Here is a 14,457-nt window from a genome sequence, read left to right as displayed (position 1 = left end):
CTGCAACGTGTGGAGTACTGGAGAAGAAGCGGTTTAGGGATGCGGAAATCAAGAGATGTAAGCTGGGTGTGTTAAGTGTGTGATGTCCTATAACACCCAGGCAAGCTGCTGTGTGGGCAGTTGGATGAAGGAGTGCGGATCGCCTGGGAAAAGCTCCAGGCTGAGGACGAAACTGGGGCGTCATTTCCGTATGGAGGCCAGGATGATGGACAAGTTTCGTTAAGTAAGAGTCATTCAACATTTAGAAGTTGAGAGGAGCAGAGGAGATTCCAACAAAAGAGGCAGGATTATTAAATCAGATAAATAGTAAAAGTCAGAACATAATTCATAGCATAAGAGAAACCATACGGTAGTAGAGTAAAAAATGATGTTTGTTGTTTTTAATAACTCAGTGTTGGTAAGACTGTGGGGAAAATGGCAATGTCATATGCAGCTAAAGGAGCCATAGTTTGGAACAAGCACTTTGGAACTGGAACTTTTCACCCAGTTATTTCACTTCCAGGAATAATGATTTACCTATTTTTTCACTCATCCACTATTTAATGAGACTTCTATCTTCTGTATCTCAATCACTGTTCTAGACACTAAAATTATAGAAGTAAAAAAACATATATATCTCTACCTTCCTGGTGCAAGTGAGGATCGTATTACAGTATTATTTAAAAGAGTTAAAATTGAAAACAACTAAATGTTTAAATAAGGGATCTGTTAAATAAATCATTCATGTAGTCCTACAATAGAATGCTATGTAGTCTGTGAAATACATAGAAGAAATTTATTTACAGAGACAAATATTCATAATGTATTGTGAAGTAAATAATTATATTCAAAATAAGATGTGTATTATGGATGTATTTATGAATCATACCTGTTTTTGTGTGTGTGTGTGCATCAGGATAATTTACTGAGATATTGATTTCTGGGTTTTGTTGTTGCTGTTGCTGCTATAGGAATAAGTGAGAGATATCATGCCTTTCCATCCTCATATGCCTTTGTGTCTGAGTCTGAGTTCCATAACTGAAGTTGTCTCTCAGGTACTTGGCAATTCTGGGCATGAGAGTGGGTGTATAGGCCATTGGCGTATGGGTGGGGAGAGAACTACTGAATTCAGCTGGAGCAGATAGAGCATTAACTATAAAGGAAAAGGCTGCTAAATGTAAACATTAAAATTAAGAGCTTCTGTTCATCAAAAGATATGCAAAGCAAGAAAAGGTGAAAGATGCAATCTGCAAAAACGCTCATATCCGAAATATTAACGTATACAGAAATCCTACCATCAATAATAAAAGACAAGCAACCCAATTGAAAAATGGGCAAGAGCCTTGAACAGGCACCTCACAAAATAGAATATATGATATCCCAAAAACATATGAAAAAGCTAAAGACCATTAGTGAACACAAAAATTCAAAGTAAAATCACAATAAGCTCCAATACATATCCACCAGAAATGCCAAAATTAAAAGAATTAACAATATCAAATATTGGCAAAGATGTCATGCAGCACATAAATGGTCATCACAACTTTTGGAAATATTTTGGTATTCTTGTGAAATAAAATTTAAAAGCCATTGGAACCCCCAAAACACTTCAAGCCATTAACAAAAGACCATGAGATCTGTGGAGGAAAAGGGAAAATCTTTATTTTCTATAAAAAACAATCTGCAGATTGTGGAATCCCAGCCTCTGGGAGATAATAAACCAGAGATAACAAAGGTGAAAACTGCAGGGCAGGGGCAGAGTCAGGGGACTGAGAAGCAGGGTCTTGACTGATGACCTTTGAGCCCCAAGTCACCAGTCTCTTTTGATTGGTTAGTTTCTAATGGTTGGCTGGTGGTCAGCAGGGGAATTCTCAGCTACAGTCTGTCACGCTACCAAAAACAGGACCTGGTTAGGCTTGATTGCAGACAGGGAGGTCCTGTGACGTTTATACAACATCTTTCCGAGAACACAGAGTATGTGACCGCTCCTTCACCCAGCCATGCTGTCTCCTTCTATTTAACTTTGAGCACCTCAGTCAGCCACCGGGAGTCCAATTTTCTGGCCAGGGGGTTAACTATACTAAAGTCAATCCTGAGAGAGATGTGACTGTGATCTGAGTCACTAGCATGTTTGCCGTTCTGCTTCTTATATTATAGCTTCAATTTTTTCCTCATTGTTCTTGTTCTGTAAATGACGAGGAAAGATGAGAGACCAGGCCACCTGTTTCCAGGCAGTGGCCTCTGTTACAGATTAACTGCCTCCTCTATTGTGCTGCGCCTACCTCAGACCAGATGGTGCCCGGAACAGAGACCTCATGGCAGGGACATCTTCAGTGTGGAATATTAAATATACCTTTCCTGAAAGAAAAAGACCACCTCAACTAATCGGATCATTGGTAACTATACACTAAGCCTTACCTAGAAAGATGTTGAAATTCTGTTAAACTTCCATAAACTTTGTCTATATAAATGATCCCAAACTTCTCCACTTTGGAACACTGACTTCCATTCTCTGACATCCATGCTTCCTGGGCTGGCCCATCCTCAACTTTTGCGCTTGAATAAACACTTTAAACTAGACCCCTATCTTCTTGATTATTTTAAGTTGACATTCTCTAGTAAAAATGAAGATACACATACCATACATGTGTGGTAACACAGCAACTTCACCAGATCTGCTTCCCTTTCTTCCTGGGCAGGGAGAACTAGTCTACATTTCCCAATCTCACTTGCAGTTTTCTTTGACCATATGACTACGCAGTGCCCATGGGGACACACAGTGAATGACAGAAGCCACTTCTAAATCTTGCCCATTAAAAAAAAAAAAAAAAATTCTCCATAATTCTCCATTCTCTCTTTCACCTTTTAACAGCTGAATACTAATGCCTGAAAGAAACCAAAGTATTTTGCCCTAAAATACGCTTCTTTGACATACTTTGAGATGGCCGTTCAGAGGTCCTACCAACAGAAGTAGCTCTGCAAACTGTCTTTGTAGGAGAGACTTGCCTCTATGGAGAATCTGCATTGAGGCAGCCAAGCTTTTTCTGAGATCCTCCCTTATCTGGATCTAGGAAAGATTAAGTGCCAGTCTGACATCTTTAAAGGTCTGTAAGAAACACTTACCATCTATTCTCTTTGAGGGCTGCTACCTGTGAGGTTTTGTCTACACAACAAGACCACCTTTGTCAGCCAGACCTCCTCTTCTCTCCCTCCCATAACCTATCTTGCCACCACACCCTGATTTACCACCATAACCTGGTTTGGGCCGTGCTCCAAGCCCGCATTCCTTCTGTAACGTCAAGATGGTATATAAGCTTCTGTACCCCATTGGGGTGTTGGTGGTAATCACTCTGTAGCTCTTCTCCGTGTTTGTTAATAAATTTATGTGCCATTTCTCCTATAAATCTGGCTTTTGAAAGCTGTTTTTTCAGGAAACCTTCAGAAGGTGAAGAGGAAGTTTTATCTCGGCCCCTACGTGTCCAAGGTGACCTCAGAAATGACACTAAACATGACAGAGTTTCTAAGAATAGAGTCACACTCCAGTCCCTCTGTCACCTCTGAGAGATTTTGCTTGGATGTAATCTCCTCTAGTAAACAACTAGTACGTCCTGAGTATACACTAAATGTCCTTGTACAAGTCCTATAGCACTCACGCTTTTATTAAGCAAGAGGAAACAGAGTAGTGATTCCAAGGGCCAACTTTGGATTCATTTCTATCTGGGTTCTAATGGTTTGGCCTAATCATATGGCCAAACCAAACTGCAATACCTTTGTCCTTTGTTGGCTATATGACATGAACAAGTTATCAAAACCTTTGTGAGTTTCCTTTTCTCAACTTTAAGATGACATTACATCAAGAAACAGGGAGGCAAGTGTTTAAGGACATAGACTCTGGTATCGGACTACTTGATTATAAGCTCTCAGCTCTTCCTGTTACTAACTTTGCAACTTGGTCTCACCAGTAGACAGTGTAGTGGTTAAAATCTCAGATTGTAGAGTCAGACTGACTGTGCGGAAATTCTGGCTTTATACAAAGGTGTATCCATTAAGTTAATGACATGAAGCATTGGGGCTCCTCATGTACAGGTGTCTCTTGCAAGGTCCTGTATCTGTAGTTTATATTTGTAAGTCTATACACTATTTCTGAAAGAGGCTCTTCAATATTATAAACCAAAATTTTCAGATTCCACAAAACCTGGATCCAAAGTGGACCCCACCAGTTACTACTCTATGACTTGGCCTAGATATTTTCTCTTCTGTGCCTCTGTTTCCTCACTTGTAAAATGGAATAAAAATGGCATCCCATTTCATAAGGTTGTTATGAAGATCGAGTTAATACACATAAAGTGTTTAGAACAATGTTTGTTTGTTTGTTTGTTTTTTGAGACAGAGTCTCACTCTGTTGCTTGGGCTAGAGTGCCATGGCGTCAGCCTAGCTCACAGTAACCTCAAACTCCGGGGCTCAAGTGATCCTCCTGCCTCAGCCTCCTGAGGAGCTGGGACTACAGGCATGCGCCACCATGCCCAGCTGTTTAGAACAATGTTATCCGCATGGTCTGTGTTCCATGTGTGTTGGCTGCTATAACTCCTTTTCTTGTTTATTCCTTATTTTCCTCTTTCATGGGCCTTGTGAAGTCTAGGGTCACCTTTCTCTTTGCAAATTTAGCCTGTGGCAAGCTTCTCCTTAATCCTCAATCCCTTCCCTTTGTGCCTGTGCAGTCTCTTCTATAAGCCTCCTAAATTGTTTACAATCTGATTTTATCAACCTCTATTTGGCTTCTTAAACCTACTAGACTTGTTTGTTATTTACTGCATGACAATTTTGGTTTGTTTTCCCCTTAATTTCTTCTTCCTCAAGGGACCTCAGAGTTTTCTCTTAAGATTTTCAGCTGATTCAATGAGGCTCACCCATATTACGGAGGTAATCTGCTTTACTCAAAGTTTATTGATTTCAGATGTAAATCTGAATCACATTTAAAAAAATAAATCACAGCAACATCTAGACTATTGTTTTACAAAAAAATGGACACCATGCCTTGCTAAGCTGACACATAAAATTAACCATCACACCAACATGGCCTGCACAGTACTTAAGATTTATTTGCCAGGTACATGGAAGGGTTCTGAGTACCACAGTGTCCTGCTGGCTTTCAGGAGATCAGCCTCTTTACCTACAATAGGTTCCCTTAACCCATTGTCATCTGCCCCTCTCTGAGCATTGTCTTGCCAAGAGTGCTAAAGGTAAAGCCTCAAGGGCAGGGCTGTGCCTTCAAAAGGAGCTAAATCCAGTAAAGAGCTCTTCCTAGATTTTTCCCACATGGACACTTCCTAAATTCTTTGGCCTTATGCGTTGGTCAGTCTAGCTGGTATGTCCTTCTGATAGAAATTATTCAAGTAAGTACGTAAGAGAAGGACCAGTTATAAAGAAAATTTAAATGTGGGAGAGTGCTTATGAAGGAGGATCATTATCACCTGGGCAAGGTAAAGCAAAAGCATTATTCTTGAGTCCATGGGACCAAAACAGAGAAAAAAGCATGTGGCCCCAATAATAGCTGAAGTTTTAAGTGAGGAATGACATGAACGATTTCCAACACAAAGGAACAAGGAGGCAGATGCAGGAGTGGAAGAAGCATGTAGAACAATTTTGAAAGATACATCCAGAAACTGGAATTACACACCTAGACTTTAATTCTGAATCCTGGCTATAGCAACATATGTAGGTAACTCCTAGAACTCTAATATTCACTCTCTTGCCAGAGAGGATCTTCCTGGGCTGCAATTTGTCATGCAAAGGACAGGAACAAATCCCACAGTGTCATAAGTCTTAGGTTAAGGAATAGATTTAATTTAGTAAAGAGAAACACATAATGCCAGTGTCAGCAAGAGTAAGTCTCCCCATCATCCCAGAAAGAGGAATTCTAGGGCCAGGGCAACTCCTGGACACAACTGTGGTTCTGCGCTAGTGGAGGGGGTCATTCCTCTCATGGGTCTTCCCATGTGCCTTATGCTGTAAGACAAATGTGAGTGTAACAGAGGCAATGGTCTGAAAAAAAATGATATAAATATTTTCTGTCTCTTTAAAACTTCCCCCATTCTTTTTGGGAAATTTGGCCTGGTCTGCATCCCTGAGGCAGGTTTAGTGTTTTGTTACAAGAGATAACTCCGCCATCTCAGGTCAGGGCCAGCCCCCAAGGTGGGCCCAGGTGGGGCTTTGTTGTTGGCAGAGATGAGATGTTTAGAATATTTAACTACAATAGCCTAAAACTGAAGGGCACTCCCTTTAAAAGCTCTGCATTTCTACTTATGTTCAGGAAATTTGGGTTTTGAGACAAGGTCTACCATTTTTCCTCCTTTGCCAGCAAAGTAATAAACTTCTCTTTCCTTCTTCTCAAACCACTTGTTCTTGTTCTGATGTGGCCTCAAGGAGAAGTGCCAAGCTTTCAGTAACATGAGAAAGTGGCTGTGTCAATAAGAAAATGAGCAGGCTCTTTGGTGCCAAGAAGTCTGATTTAGGGGTATCAGCTAATTAAAGGAATTGTCTAGAATTAAAATATTACCCTAGCCTTGGGGACTGTGGGGGCCTTGGGGCTCTTGGGCATCTGTAGTATAGTACCGCTACACCTGAAGTCAGAAAGTGTAGGTGACAATAACAAACATCTTCACATCACCCAGTGCTTCGGCCTCACTTCCTCATCACTGAGAGCAGCCCATCTCTTCCCTAGTTCTCCCACCTCATGGCTAGTGGTGGCCACTGGGAAGCCTTGATCATCCTAGTGCTCAAAGAAATTTTTTGAACGGCATTGCCTCTTGAACTTACTATAAGGTGATCAGGCAAATGTGCTCTAGAGCTGTGGTCTGAAATCTGCCCCCACAGTGGGGTTCTCTGCCTTCAGAGATTAGGGGAGAAGTGGCTGAAGCTAAGACTACACACAGCAGGACAGACAGGCGTATAATAAAGGAAAAGAAAACCATCTCTGTAAGTTAGGGAAGGACTGGTGTGTCTTTTGAAGTACTGACCATTTTGAGAAACTCTGACACTAAGAAAATAAGGAAGGCCAATCTGACTCCTTTCCTAGACTATGACATTTTAGCTGAATGTTGATTTTTTTTCCCCTTAGAAAAACAAACTTTGGCTCAAGAAGGAACGATCATGAGTGGGGAGGGTGATCTACCTCATGGATTTACCTGGCAGCTATAGCACTTCCTGGATCTGCATATAAGAGGTGTGCTGGGCACCTGGGACACCACTTCTCTGGGACAGGTCACCTTCTGTTTCCTCCAGCATGCACTCTCTCCAGCTCCTGTTCAGGGCCAGTGCCGGCACCCTGCTCCTAGTTCTCTGCCTGCAGCTGGGGACCAGCAAAGCTCAGGAAGACACGTGAGCAAGCCCTTCTCCTCCCCACAGAAAAGCCTTGCAGGCAGTGCTCCTCTCCTAGCCTGCAGATCTGCAAATCCCTCTCTGAAGATTCCTCTCAGCTCCGCAGCACTGTAGCCCCAGGAGCTCCCAGAGACCTCCTGCCAGGTTCTACTTCTCTCTCCTCTCTAGGCTGCCTGTGGAACTGAGGCTCCCAGTGTACATATGGACTGTACTTAACAATCAGTCTTCCTCCTACACTCTGATCTGCATCCTGTTCATAATCAACATCTTTGTTCAGATTTCTGCTCAGTATACTTTACCCTCTCACACTTTGCCCCCTAGAAAAGAAGGGTCAACAGGTCTGTGAGTTCCAACAGTATCTTTGGGCAGCTGTGGCAGAATTCACTGAAAGATGAGACCCTGGTCACTGCCCTGTGGTCTGAGGTTGAGCTAGCCTGGCAGCTTCAACATTTGTCCTATCCTAAAGCCTGACAATGAATACTAGGACCTCTTGCTCCCACCTGCCCTGGGACCTGAGAACACGGGCTCAAGAGCCAACTTGTTGAGGGTACACATATGAAGGAAGCAGGGAAATTGTGGCAAGTAAAATAGTGTTAAGGTGAAGGGAAAACTCCCCTTTTATCCTTGGAAGGTTCAGTGAAAAATCAACTCACAATAAAACAGAGAAAATAAATAAGAGAAAAGCTATACGAATTTATTTTAACATGTATACTGGGGACCTCTCAGAAAATGAATATTCAACTCTTCAGTGAGGTACAGAGGTGTTTAAACAATGGGGGCTTGAAAGCAGAAAAACAGGTTTTGGGAGGGAGAGGGGAAGAGGCTTGAGCAGTTTGCAAAGGTGGTTTTGTTATTTAAATGACAAATGTGTAGCAGCCCTCAGAGAGAATAGACTGTAAATGTTTCTTTTCAGACCTTGAAAGGTGTTGGGACTTTCAGCTAATCTTTTCTGATCCAGGGGAGGGTAGACCTCACTGTATTCTGTACAGATGTAAATTTACCCCCAGGAAAGACAGCTTGGCAGTGTTACTTCTATCTGTGAGACTTCTGACAGCCATCTTAAAATATAGCAAAGAAACATATTTGGGGATAAAATATTTCTAATTTCCTTCAATAGAAAATGGAGCCAGGGTCTGAGGAGAAGTAGGGATACCCAAAAAACCTAGGGAATTTTCTCTACAGCAGCAGCATTTGTAGTGCTGAGTTTCTGGGCTGTGATCATGGAGGTGCTCTCTGTGGCATGGCCAGATGTCCTGTCCTGGAGGAAACTGTCCAGGTTATTGACAAGCTCGTGTCATGGAGACAAGTGTCCTGAGAAACTCCGCATGGAGACAGGTTCAGACCCAGGTGACACTCCACTTATCCCTGAGGAGAGCGAGTTGTTGAAATAAGCTGTGCTAATTAGACTGTCCAACCATCCCTGTTTGCCCAGGACTTCCCTAGTTTTAACACTGAAAGCCCCTCATTCCAGGAAATCCTTCAGTCTTTTCAGTTGGTCATCCTACCAATCCTAAACTCATTCACAAACGGGAGAGATTTTGAAGACGCTTAGGTCTTCACATCCCTTTTCTGTGCACTGAGCACTAGAGCAATTGCTGAGATGTTTTGCCCTAGGAAAATGGGGCTGTGAGCATCCTGGGCTAAGAAACCACATTCCCTCTGTCCCACCCAACCCCAAAGCGCTATAGCCAGGAGTTCCTGGGAAGGAGAAAGTAACTGGCCCTGAACCCAGTCCTCACTGATGGAAGAGGAATATTGAACTAGTTATCTCTGCCTGCATTTCCTTTTTCTATCAGACTATGGTGTGTGGTCTGAATGTAGAGTGGTACCTAAAGTTCCCAAACAGGGCTGTGTGTCCAAATCCCCTATAGAGCGAAATAGACACAAATTCCTAGACCCTATCCAGGAACGAAAGGAAGAGCACCTTCAAAGATGGTCCTACAAACTCCCTTAGGGCAATGAGATGTTTACTGAGTTAACATGATTCTGTTGATAGGAAATTTTCTTCTAATGATGACTTGAGTGTCCCACTCAGTAGACAATGAGCAGAACCTGTAGGATGTTATTAGGGAATGACATGTGATATCACACTTTTTTCTTTTCTTTAAATTTGTTTTTTGTCAATGGAAGGAAAGAAAATGCTCAGTTTTCAATGAAGCATTCTAAAACTAAATCTGTATAAGGCAACCAAACCAACGAACACAAAAAACTCCCAGGGATTCTGACACTGAGCAATTGGTCCGACCCCCATCGTCTCCCTCCCTGAGCCCCCTGCCCTGCTCGTGGCAGCCGCTGTCTCGTGCATTGGTCTCTGATCTCTGTGTCCTGTTTCTCTATTCCCAGAACCAGGAGGGCAGTAATAATGAATGTACAGGTGCCCAAGAAAGCAGAGGCAAATCAGGAAATCACCTTGAAACTTAACCTTCAAACAGAATTGAAAGAATGTTTGGTGGTAAGTAGAGGCTTGGGGGCATGACTTCAAAAAAAAATCCAGCTCTTTGATTATGAATACACTTTAATTAAGCTCTCTCTTTAATATTGTACATTATACTTAAAACATTCCCCTATATGTTATGCTACTTACGCTACAGAACAACTGTAGGAGTGGGGCAGATGACTTCTCATCTTACAGATAAAGAAACCCTGATTCAGAGAGGTCTAGGAAGGAAGAGAAAGAGAGAATAAAGAGATGAGAAATGAGAAGGATGGAGAATAGAAAAAGTTCCTCCAAGGTCCTGAGCATGATGGATTTGAGATGGAGGTGGGAGGGAAGTTCTCAGAAGAAAAAAAAATGCAACCCCATTCAGTAGGTTGAGGCAGGTGGGAAGAAGAGGGCAGGATATATGATTCTTCCTCTCCAATAAGCCCTGAGGGATTGTGCTTTCTGCCCTTCTTCTGCTCTTTTGCTCTGGGTCATCAGCAGTTGACTCTTATTCCAGCCTCCTCTCCCTGACAAGGAGCTCACATGCATCTCTCCTTTTCCCTCAGTTCAGCTCAGTCATGGAGGGAACTCTAATCTCTGAACTAGATCAGAGATTCTCAAATGGTAATGTGCATAAAACTTCCCTGGGGATCTTGTTAAAATGCAGATTCTGATTCAGCAGGTCTGGTGAGAGGCCAGAGCTTCTAGATTTCTAACAAACTCCCAGGGAACACTGAAGCTGTGCCCAAAAGACCACACTTTGAGCAGCTTGGCATTAGAGCATTATTCCCCTTGTCTAGTTGCTGGGGGCCACAAGGAAAAGAGACCTATGCAGGTATTAACCCACAGAGACTCTTCCCTGGCCAATGTGTCTCCTCCTGGCCAGTGGTCTTCTCAGGCATCATAGACATGCAACCTGCCCCTTGTTAACTACCTTTGTTCTAGGGCCACAACCTATGTGTCCCCTGTTCTCCCCGCCTCCTGCCCCAGACCCTTCTTGAACGATACCCTCTGTTGAGTATCTTCCCACAGCATGAGTTTCTTAATTCAAATGAGATTTAGGGACAATCATTAAATAGGAACATATTTGGGAGCATAAAGATTGCAATTCATTAAAATACATTCTAGAAATATTCCATATCTGTGAGAGAAAGATTCCCGGTCACAGAGTAAAGATTATCACAGCTGCTTTGTCAAATTTTTCTGTTTGCAGTTCAAGAATCTGAGCCATGTGTACTAATTTGGGGTGGGACAGAGGCTGGATCACAATTTTTCAGTTTTGTGTTTTGTTTGTCATAACTACAGTTGAGAATGAGAATGTATAAATAATGTGTACATAAAATTTTGAGAATACTGGTAGTTTCTAGTGGTGATAGGTAATGAAAGTACATTTTCACCCCTGAAAACGTGATAGCTATAATAAAATGAGTTTGAATCTACAAAATGACATGTGATATAATTTTGTGCTATTGTGATTAATAAAAGTATGCTTTTAAGATTCATTCTAGTACAAAAAAATAAAGTGATCTTTTCAAAACCTACCCAAGTACAAGTCTAAAGAACTCTTTAGACTAAGTAACTTTGCAAACTAGAAAGAATTTATAAGAAAGGAAAATTTGTTAGTTCTAGTCAGCCAATTTTTATTTATAGTTATCAATTATAAAATATAGCTATAAACGTATCTTTTATATATTTAAAATTTTAGTAAAATATAATTTGTTTATTTATATAAATGTAAAATTTCTACCACCTATGCTCATTGTCTATTAGTAATAATGTTTTTGTGACTGAATTTTTGATAAAAGGAAGTCTTAGTCTCACATTTATTATTTTAAAATTAGAATAGATTATACCTACTATCATGTATTTGAATGTAAAGATTATACAGTCCTTTAAAGCTGAAGAAAACCTGTGGCAAACCACAATGCTTAACATTTGTGTGCTATGGACGATTTTGCTGGTTTCATGAAGTCTATGGAATGCTTATCAGAAAATTGCTTCTGAATGCATAAAGTGCATCGGATTTCATAGGAAAACTACCACATTGAATAACAATGATACAATTATTAAAAACAAACTTGTGATACAGTAATATATGTGTTTCTTTATCGACACATTAGCTGGAAAGGCAATACCTTGAAAATACAGACAAGTTAAGTTTTATTTTATGAAGGCATCATTGATCTGTGTGATGGCCGTTGTTGCTTAGCTTGAAGAAGTACATTAAACTGTGTGCTGGTCTCTGATTTTTTTGTTTTGATTATGCAAGTGGTGAAAATTGTGATTCATGAAGATATATTGTTGTGAATATAATAAAAAGCTAAACAGGCCAGGTGTGGTGGCTCACGCCTGTAATCCTAGTACTCTGGGAGGCCGAGGCAGGCGGATCGTTTGAGCTCAGGAGTTCGAGACCAGCCTGAGCAAGAGCGAGACCCTGTCTCGACTAAAAATAGAAAGAAATTATCTGGACAACTAAAAATATATAGAAAAAATTAGCCAGGCATGGTGGTGCATGCCTGTAGTCCCAGCTACTCGGGAGGCTGAGGCAGAAGGATTGCTTGAGCCCAGGAGTCTGAGGTTGCTGTGAGCTAGGCTGACGCCACGGCACTCTAGCCCGGTCAACAGAGTGAGACTCTGTCTCACAAAAAAAAAAAAAAAAATGCTAAACGAAGCAAGGGTGAGCTTCTCTAAAGAAATACCAGAATTTTCCAAGGCATTCCGAGTAAAACTCCAATGGTGAGAATGCTTGAATTTACTGTTTGGGGCCAAAGGGCTATTCCGTGCAGAGTTGCCAGGTATCTGAGCTAGCCGCAGGAGACGGGCAGATGGCCAGACAGCCAGATGGCCTCAACCGTGAACACGCAGCCTCTCTGATAACTGCCATATGTTCCAGGTAGTGACGAGTACAGGCAGTATGTCAAGATATCTAAATCTGTAAAGTGGTAGGAACATATCTATGTTTCTCCTTGTGATAAAATCACAGATACCGCTAATGCTACTGTGGCTCCTTGATGACATTCATAACTGAAAGAATGCTAAATTTCAGTTAGAGGTTCGTAAAATAAAGATGCATTTTGTTCCCACCTGAGTTCACAGACTCACTGAATTCTATCCACAGATCCCTCTGGGTCCATGGACCCCAGGATAAAACCCCTGTGTTAACATTAACTAGACAAAATCTTCCTGACTCCACTGAAATTTATATATATACAATAATCTGGGGTCTTAAATTGGAAAGCTCTCTCAAGATAAAAAAAAAAGAAAAGAAAAGAAATTTACATTCAAGATTCTGTGTGCTTACCTAACAGCTAGGATTTGCAGATCATCATTTCCACCTCACAACTGAGGAAAGTGGGAGTGAGAGGTGTAACTTTAATCAGAAAAGGTCACAAAGTTAGGGAGGAGCAGGGCTGGGGCTTAGTCACAGTTCTGACAAGGCCCGGCCTTTGCTCCTACCCGCAAATGGCCAGGCTGCCGTCTCACCAGCTCTCAGAGTAAAAGTTAATGCAGGTCAATGCCTAAAGCTCTGGCTGGTGACTAAGGCCAGCCTGCTTCCCAGATGGACAGCCACTGCAGGACAAGCCCTCTTGCCCTGTGGATTCCCTCGCATCTTCCTTTCCCCTCCTGGGCCTTAGGCTCACACTGCTAAGGCAGGAGCTTGAGGGTGTGACCTAGACTTAGCTGCTGAAATGATACAACAGAAACAGACACCTCCAGGCTCCAACCCACCTCCACCCCACTCTGTGCCCTCCAGCTTCTTCCTCTCTTCTCTTTCCCTTTCCTTCACATTCCCCAGACTGACACCTGTCCTTGCTCTTCTCCCACCTTTTCCTCATCAGTGTAAAATTTATCTCAGAAGCAACATCACCATGGATGGTCCATTTAACTATGTATACACTTCCTGCCTGTGTGAAGATTATCCGAGAAACATTTACTGGGACTTTCGGCCTAACAGTAAGTGGAAGAGTTAGTTGTCCTAGGGAAGCACTGTCCACCAGGGAGGAAAAGCTACAAACAGAAATGTGGCTCTGGAACCAGAACCAGAGCAGAACCCCGGTCGGGGAAGGGTGGCCAGAAGGGGAGGGAAGGAGAGTGGGAGGGAAGATGCGACTGCACCCAGGTTCCAAGAGGGAGGCACTGTATGCAAAAAGCTAATATGGGAGACAGATTTGCAAAGGAATTGGGAAACCAAATCCCTGTGGGCAGGTTCCTGATACTAGTTGAGAAGACAGGACACGGCTGGAAAGTCTGAGAGATGATCTTTGTTCGCATCTTTTTCAGGAACTATGGCAATTGCAGCAGTAGTTGATATCACTCGGGAAGAAAATATCTGCCCTAATGATGAGGCCGTGATCCCCATCAAAGCAAACCGGTATTATTACCGTACTTCTGTAGTTGTACAATAATGGAAGTCCTTGTCTCTTCAGTACAATAATGGAAGTCCTTGTCTCTTCACCACACCCAGGTGGTCTCCTCTAAGGAGACTTGGCTGGAATATCTTTTGTGGTCTGTAAAATAAACTTCTTACGAGCTTTTTCATGTTCTGTCATGTCTTCTCTACAAAATCTACCCCTGAACAGCCCCAGAGTGCCCAAAATTTCTAGAATATGTGGCCTTACTGAGGAGAGTCTATGGGTTCTCACTGCCCATAGGTATGAGAAGAAGAAATAGGGAAGAA

At 42.1% G+C, this 14,457-nt stretch overlaps 1 protein-coding gene across 1 annotated transcript; it reads left to right on the top strand.

Moving 5' to 3' along the window:
* Positions 1–7,262: 7,262 nt before the first annotated feature.
* On the top strand, positions 7,263–14,185 carry PIP (prolactin-induced protein). The gene is made up of 4 exons (XM_012650569.1): positions 7,263–7,357; positions 9,701–9,809; positions 13,619–13,733; positions 14,061–14,185. The coding sequence occupies exons 1-4, from the start codon at positions 7,263–7,265 to the stop codon at positions 14,183–14,185; spliced, it is 444 nt and encodes a 147-aa protein (XP_012506023.1).
* Positions 14,186–14,457: the final 272 nt, after the last annotated feature.

This window comes from Propithecus coquereli, unplaced genomic scaffold (genome assembly GCF_000956105.1).
Source record: "Propithecus coquereli isolate 6110/MARCELLA unplaced genomic scaffold, Pcoq_1.0 Scaffold334, whole genome shotgun sequence".
NCBI classification, from domain to species: Eukaryota; Metazoa; Chordata; class Mammalia; order Primates; family Indriidae; genus Propithecus; species Propithecus coquereli.
This window is presented reverse-complemented; position numbering and strand designations above follow the sequence as displayed.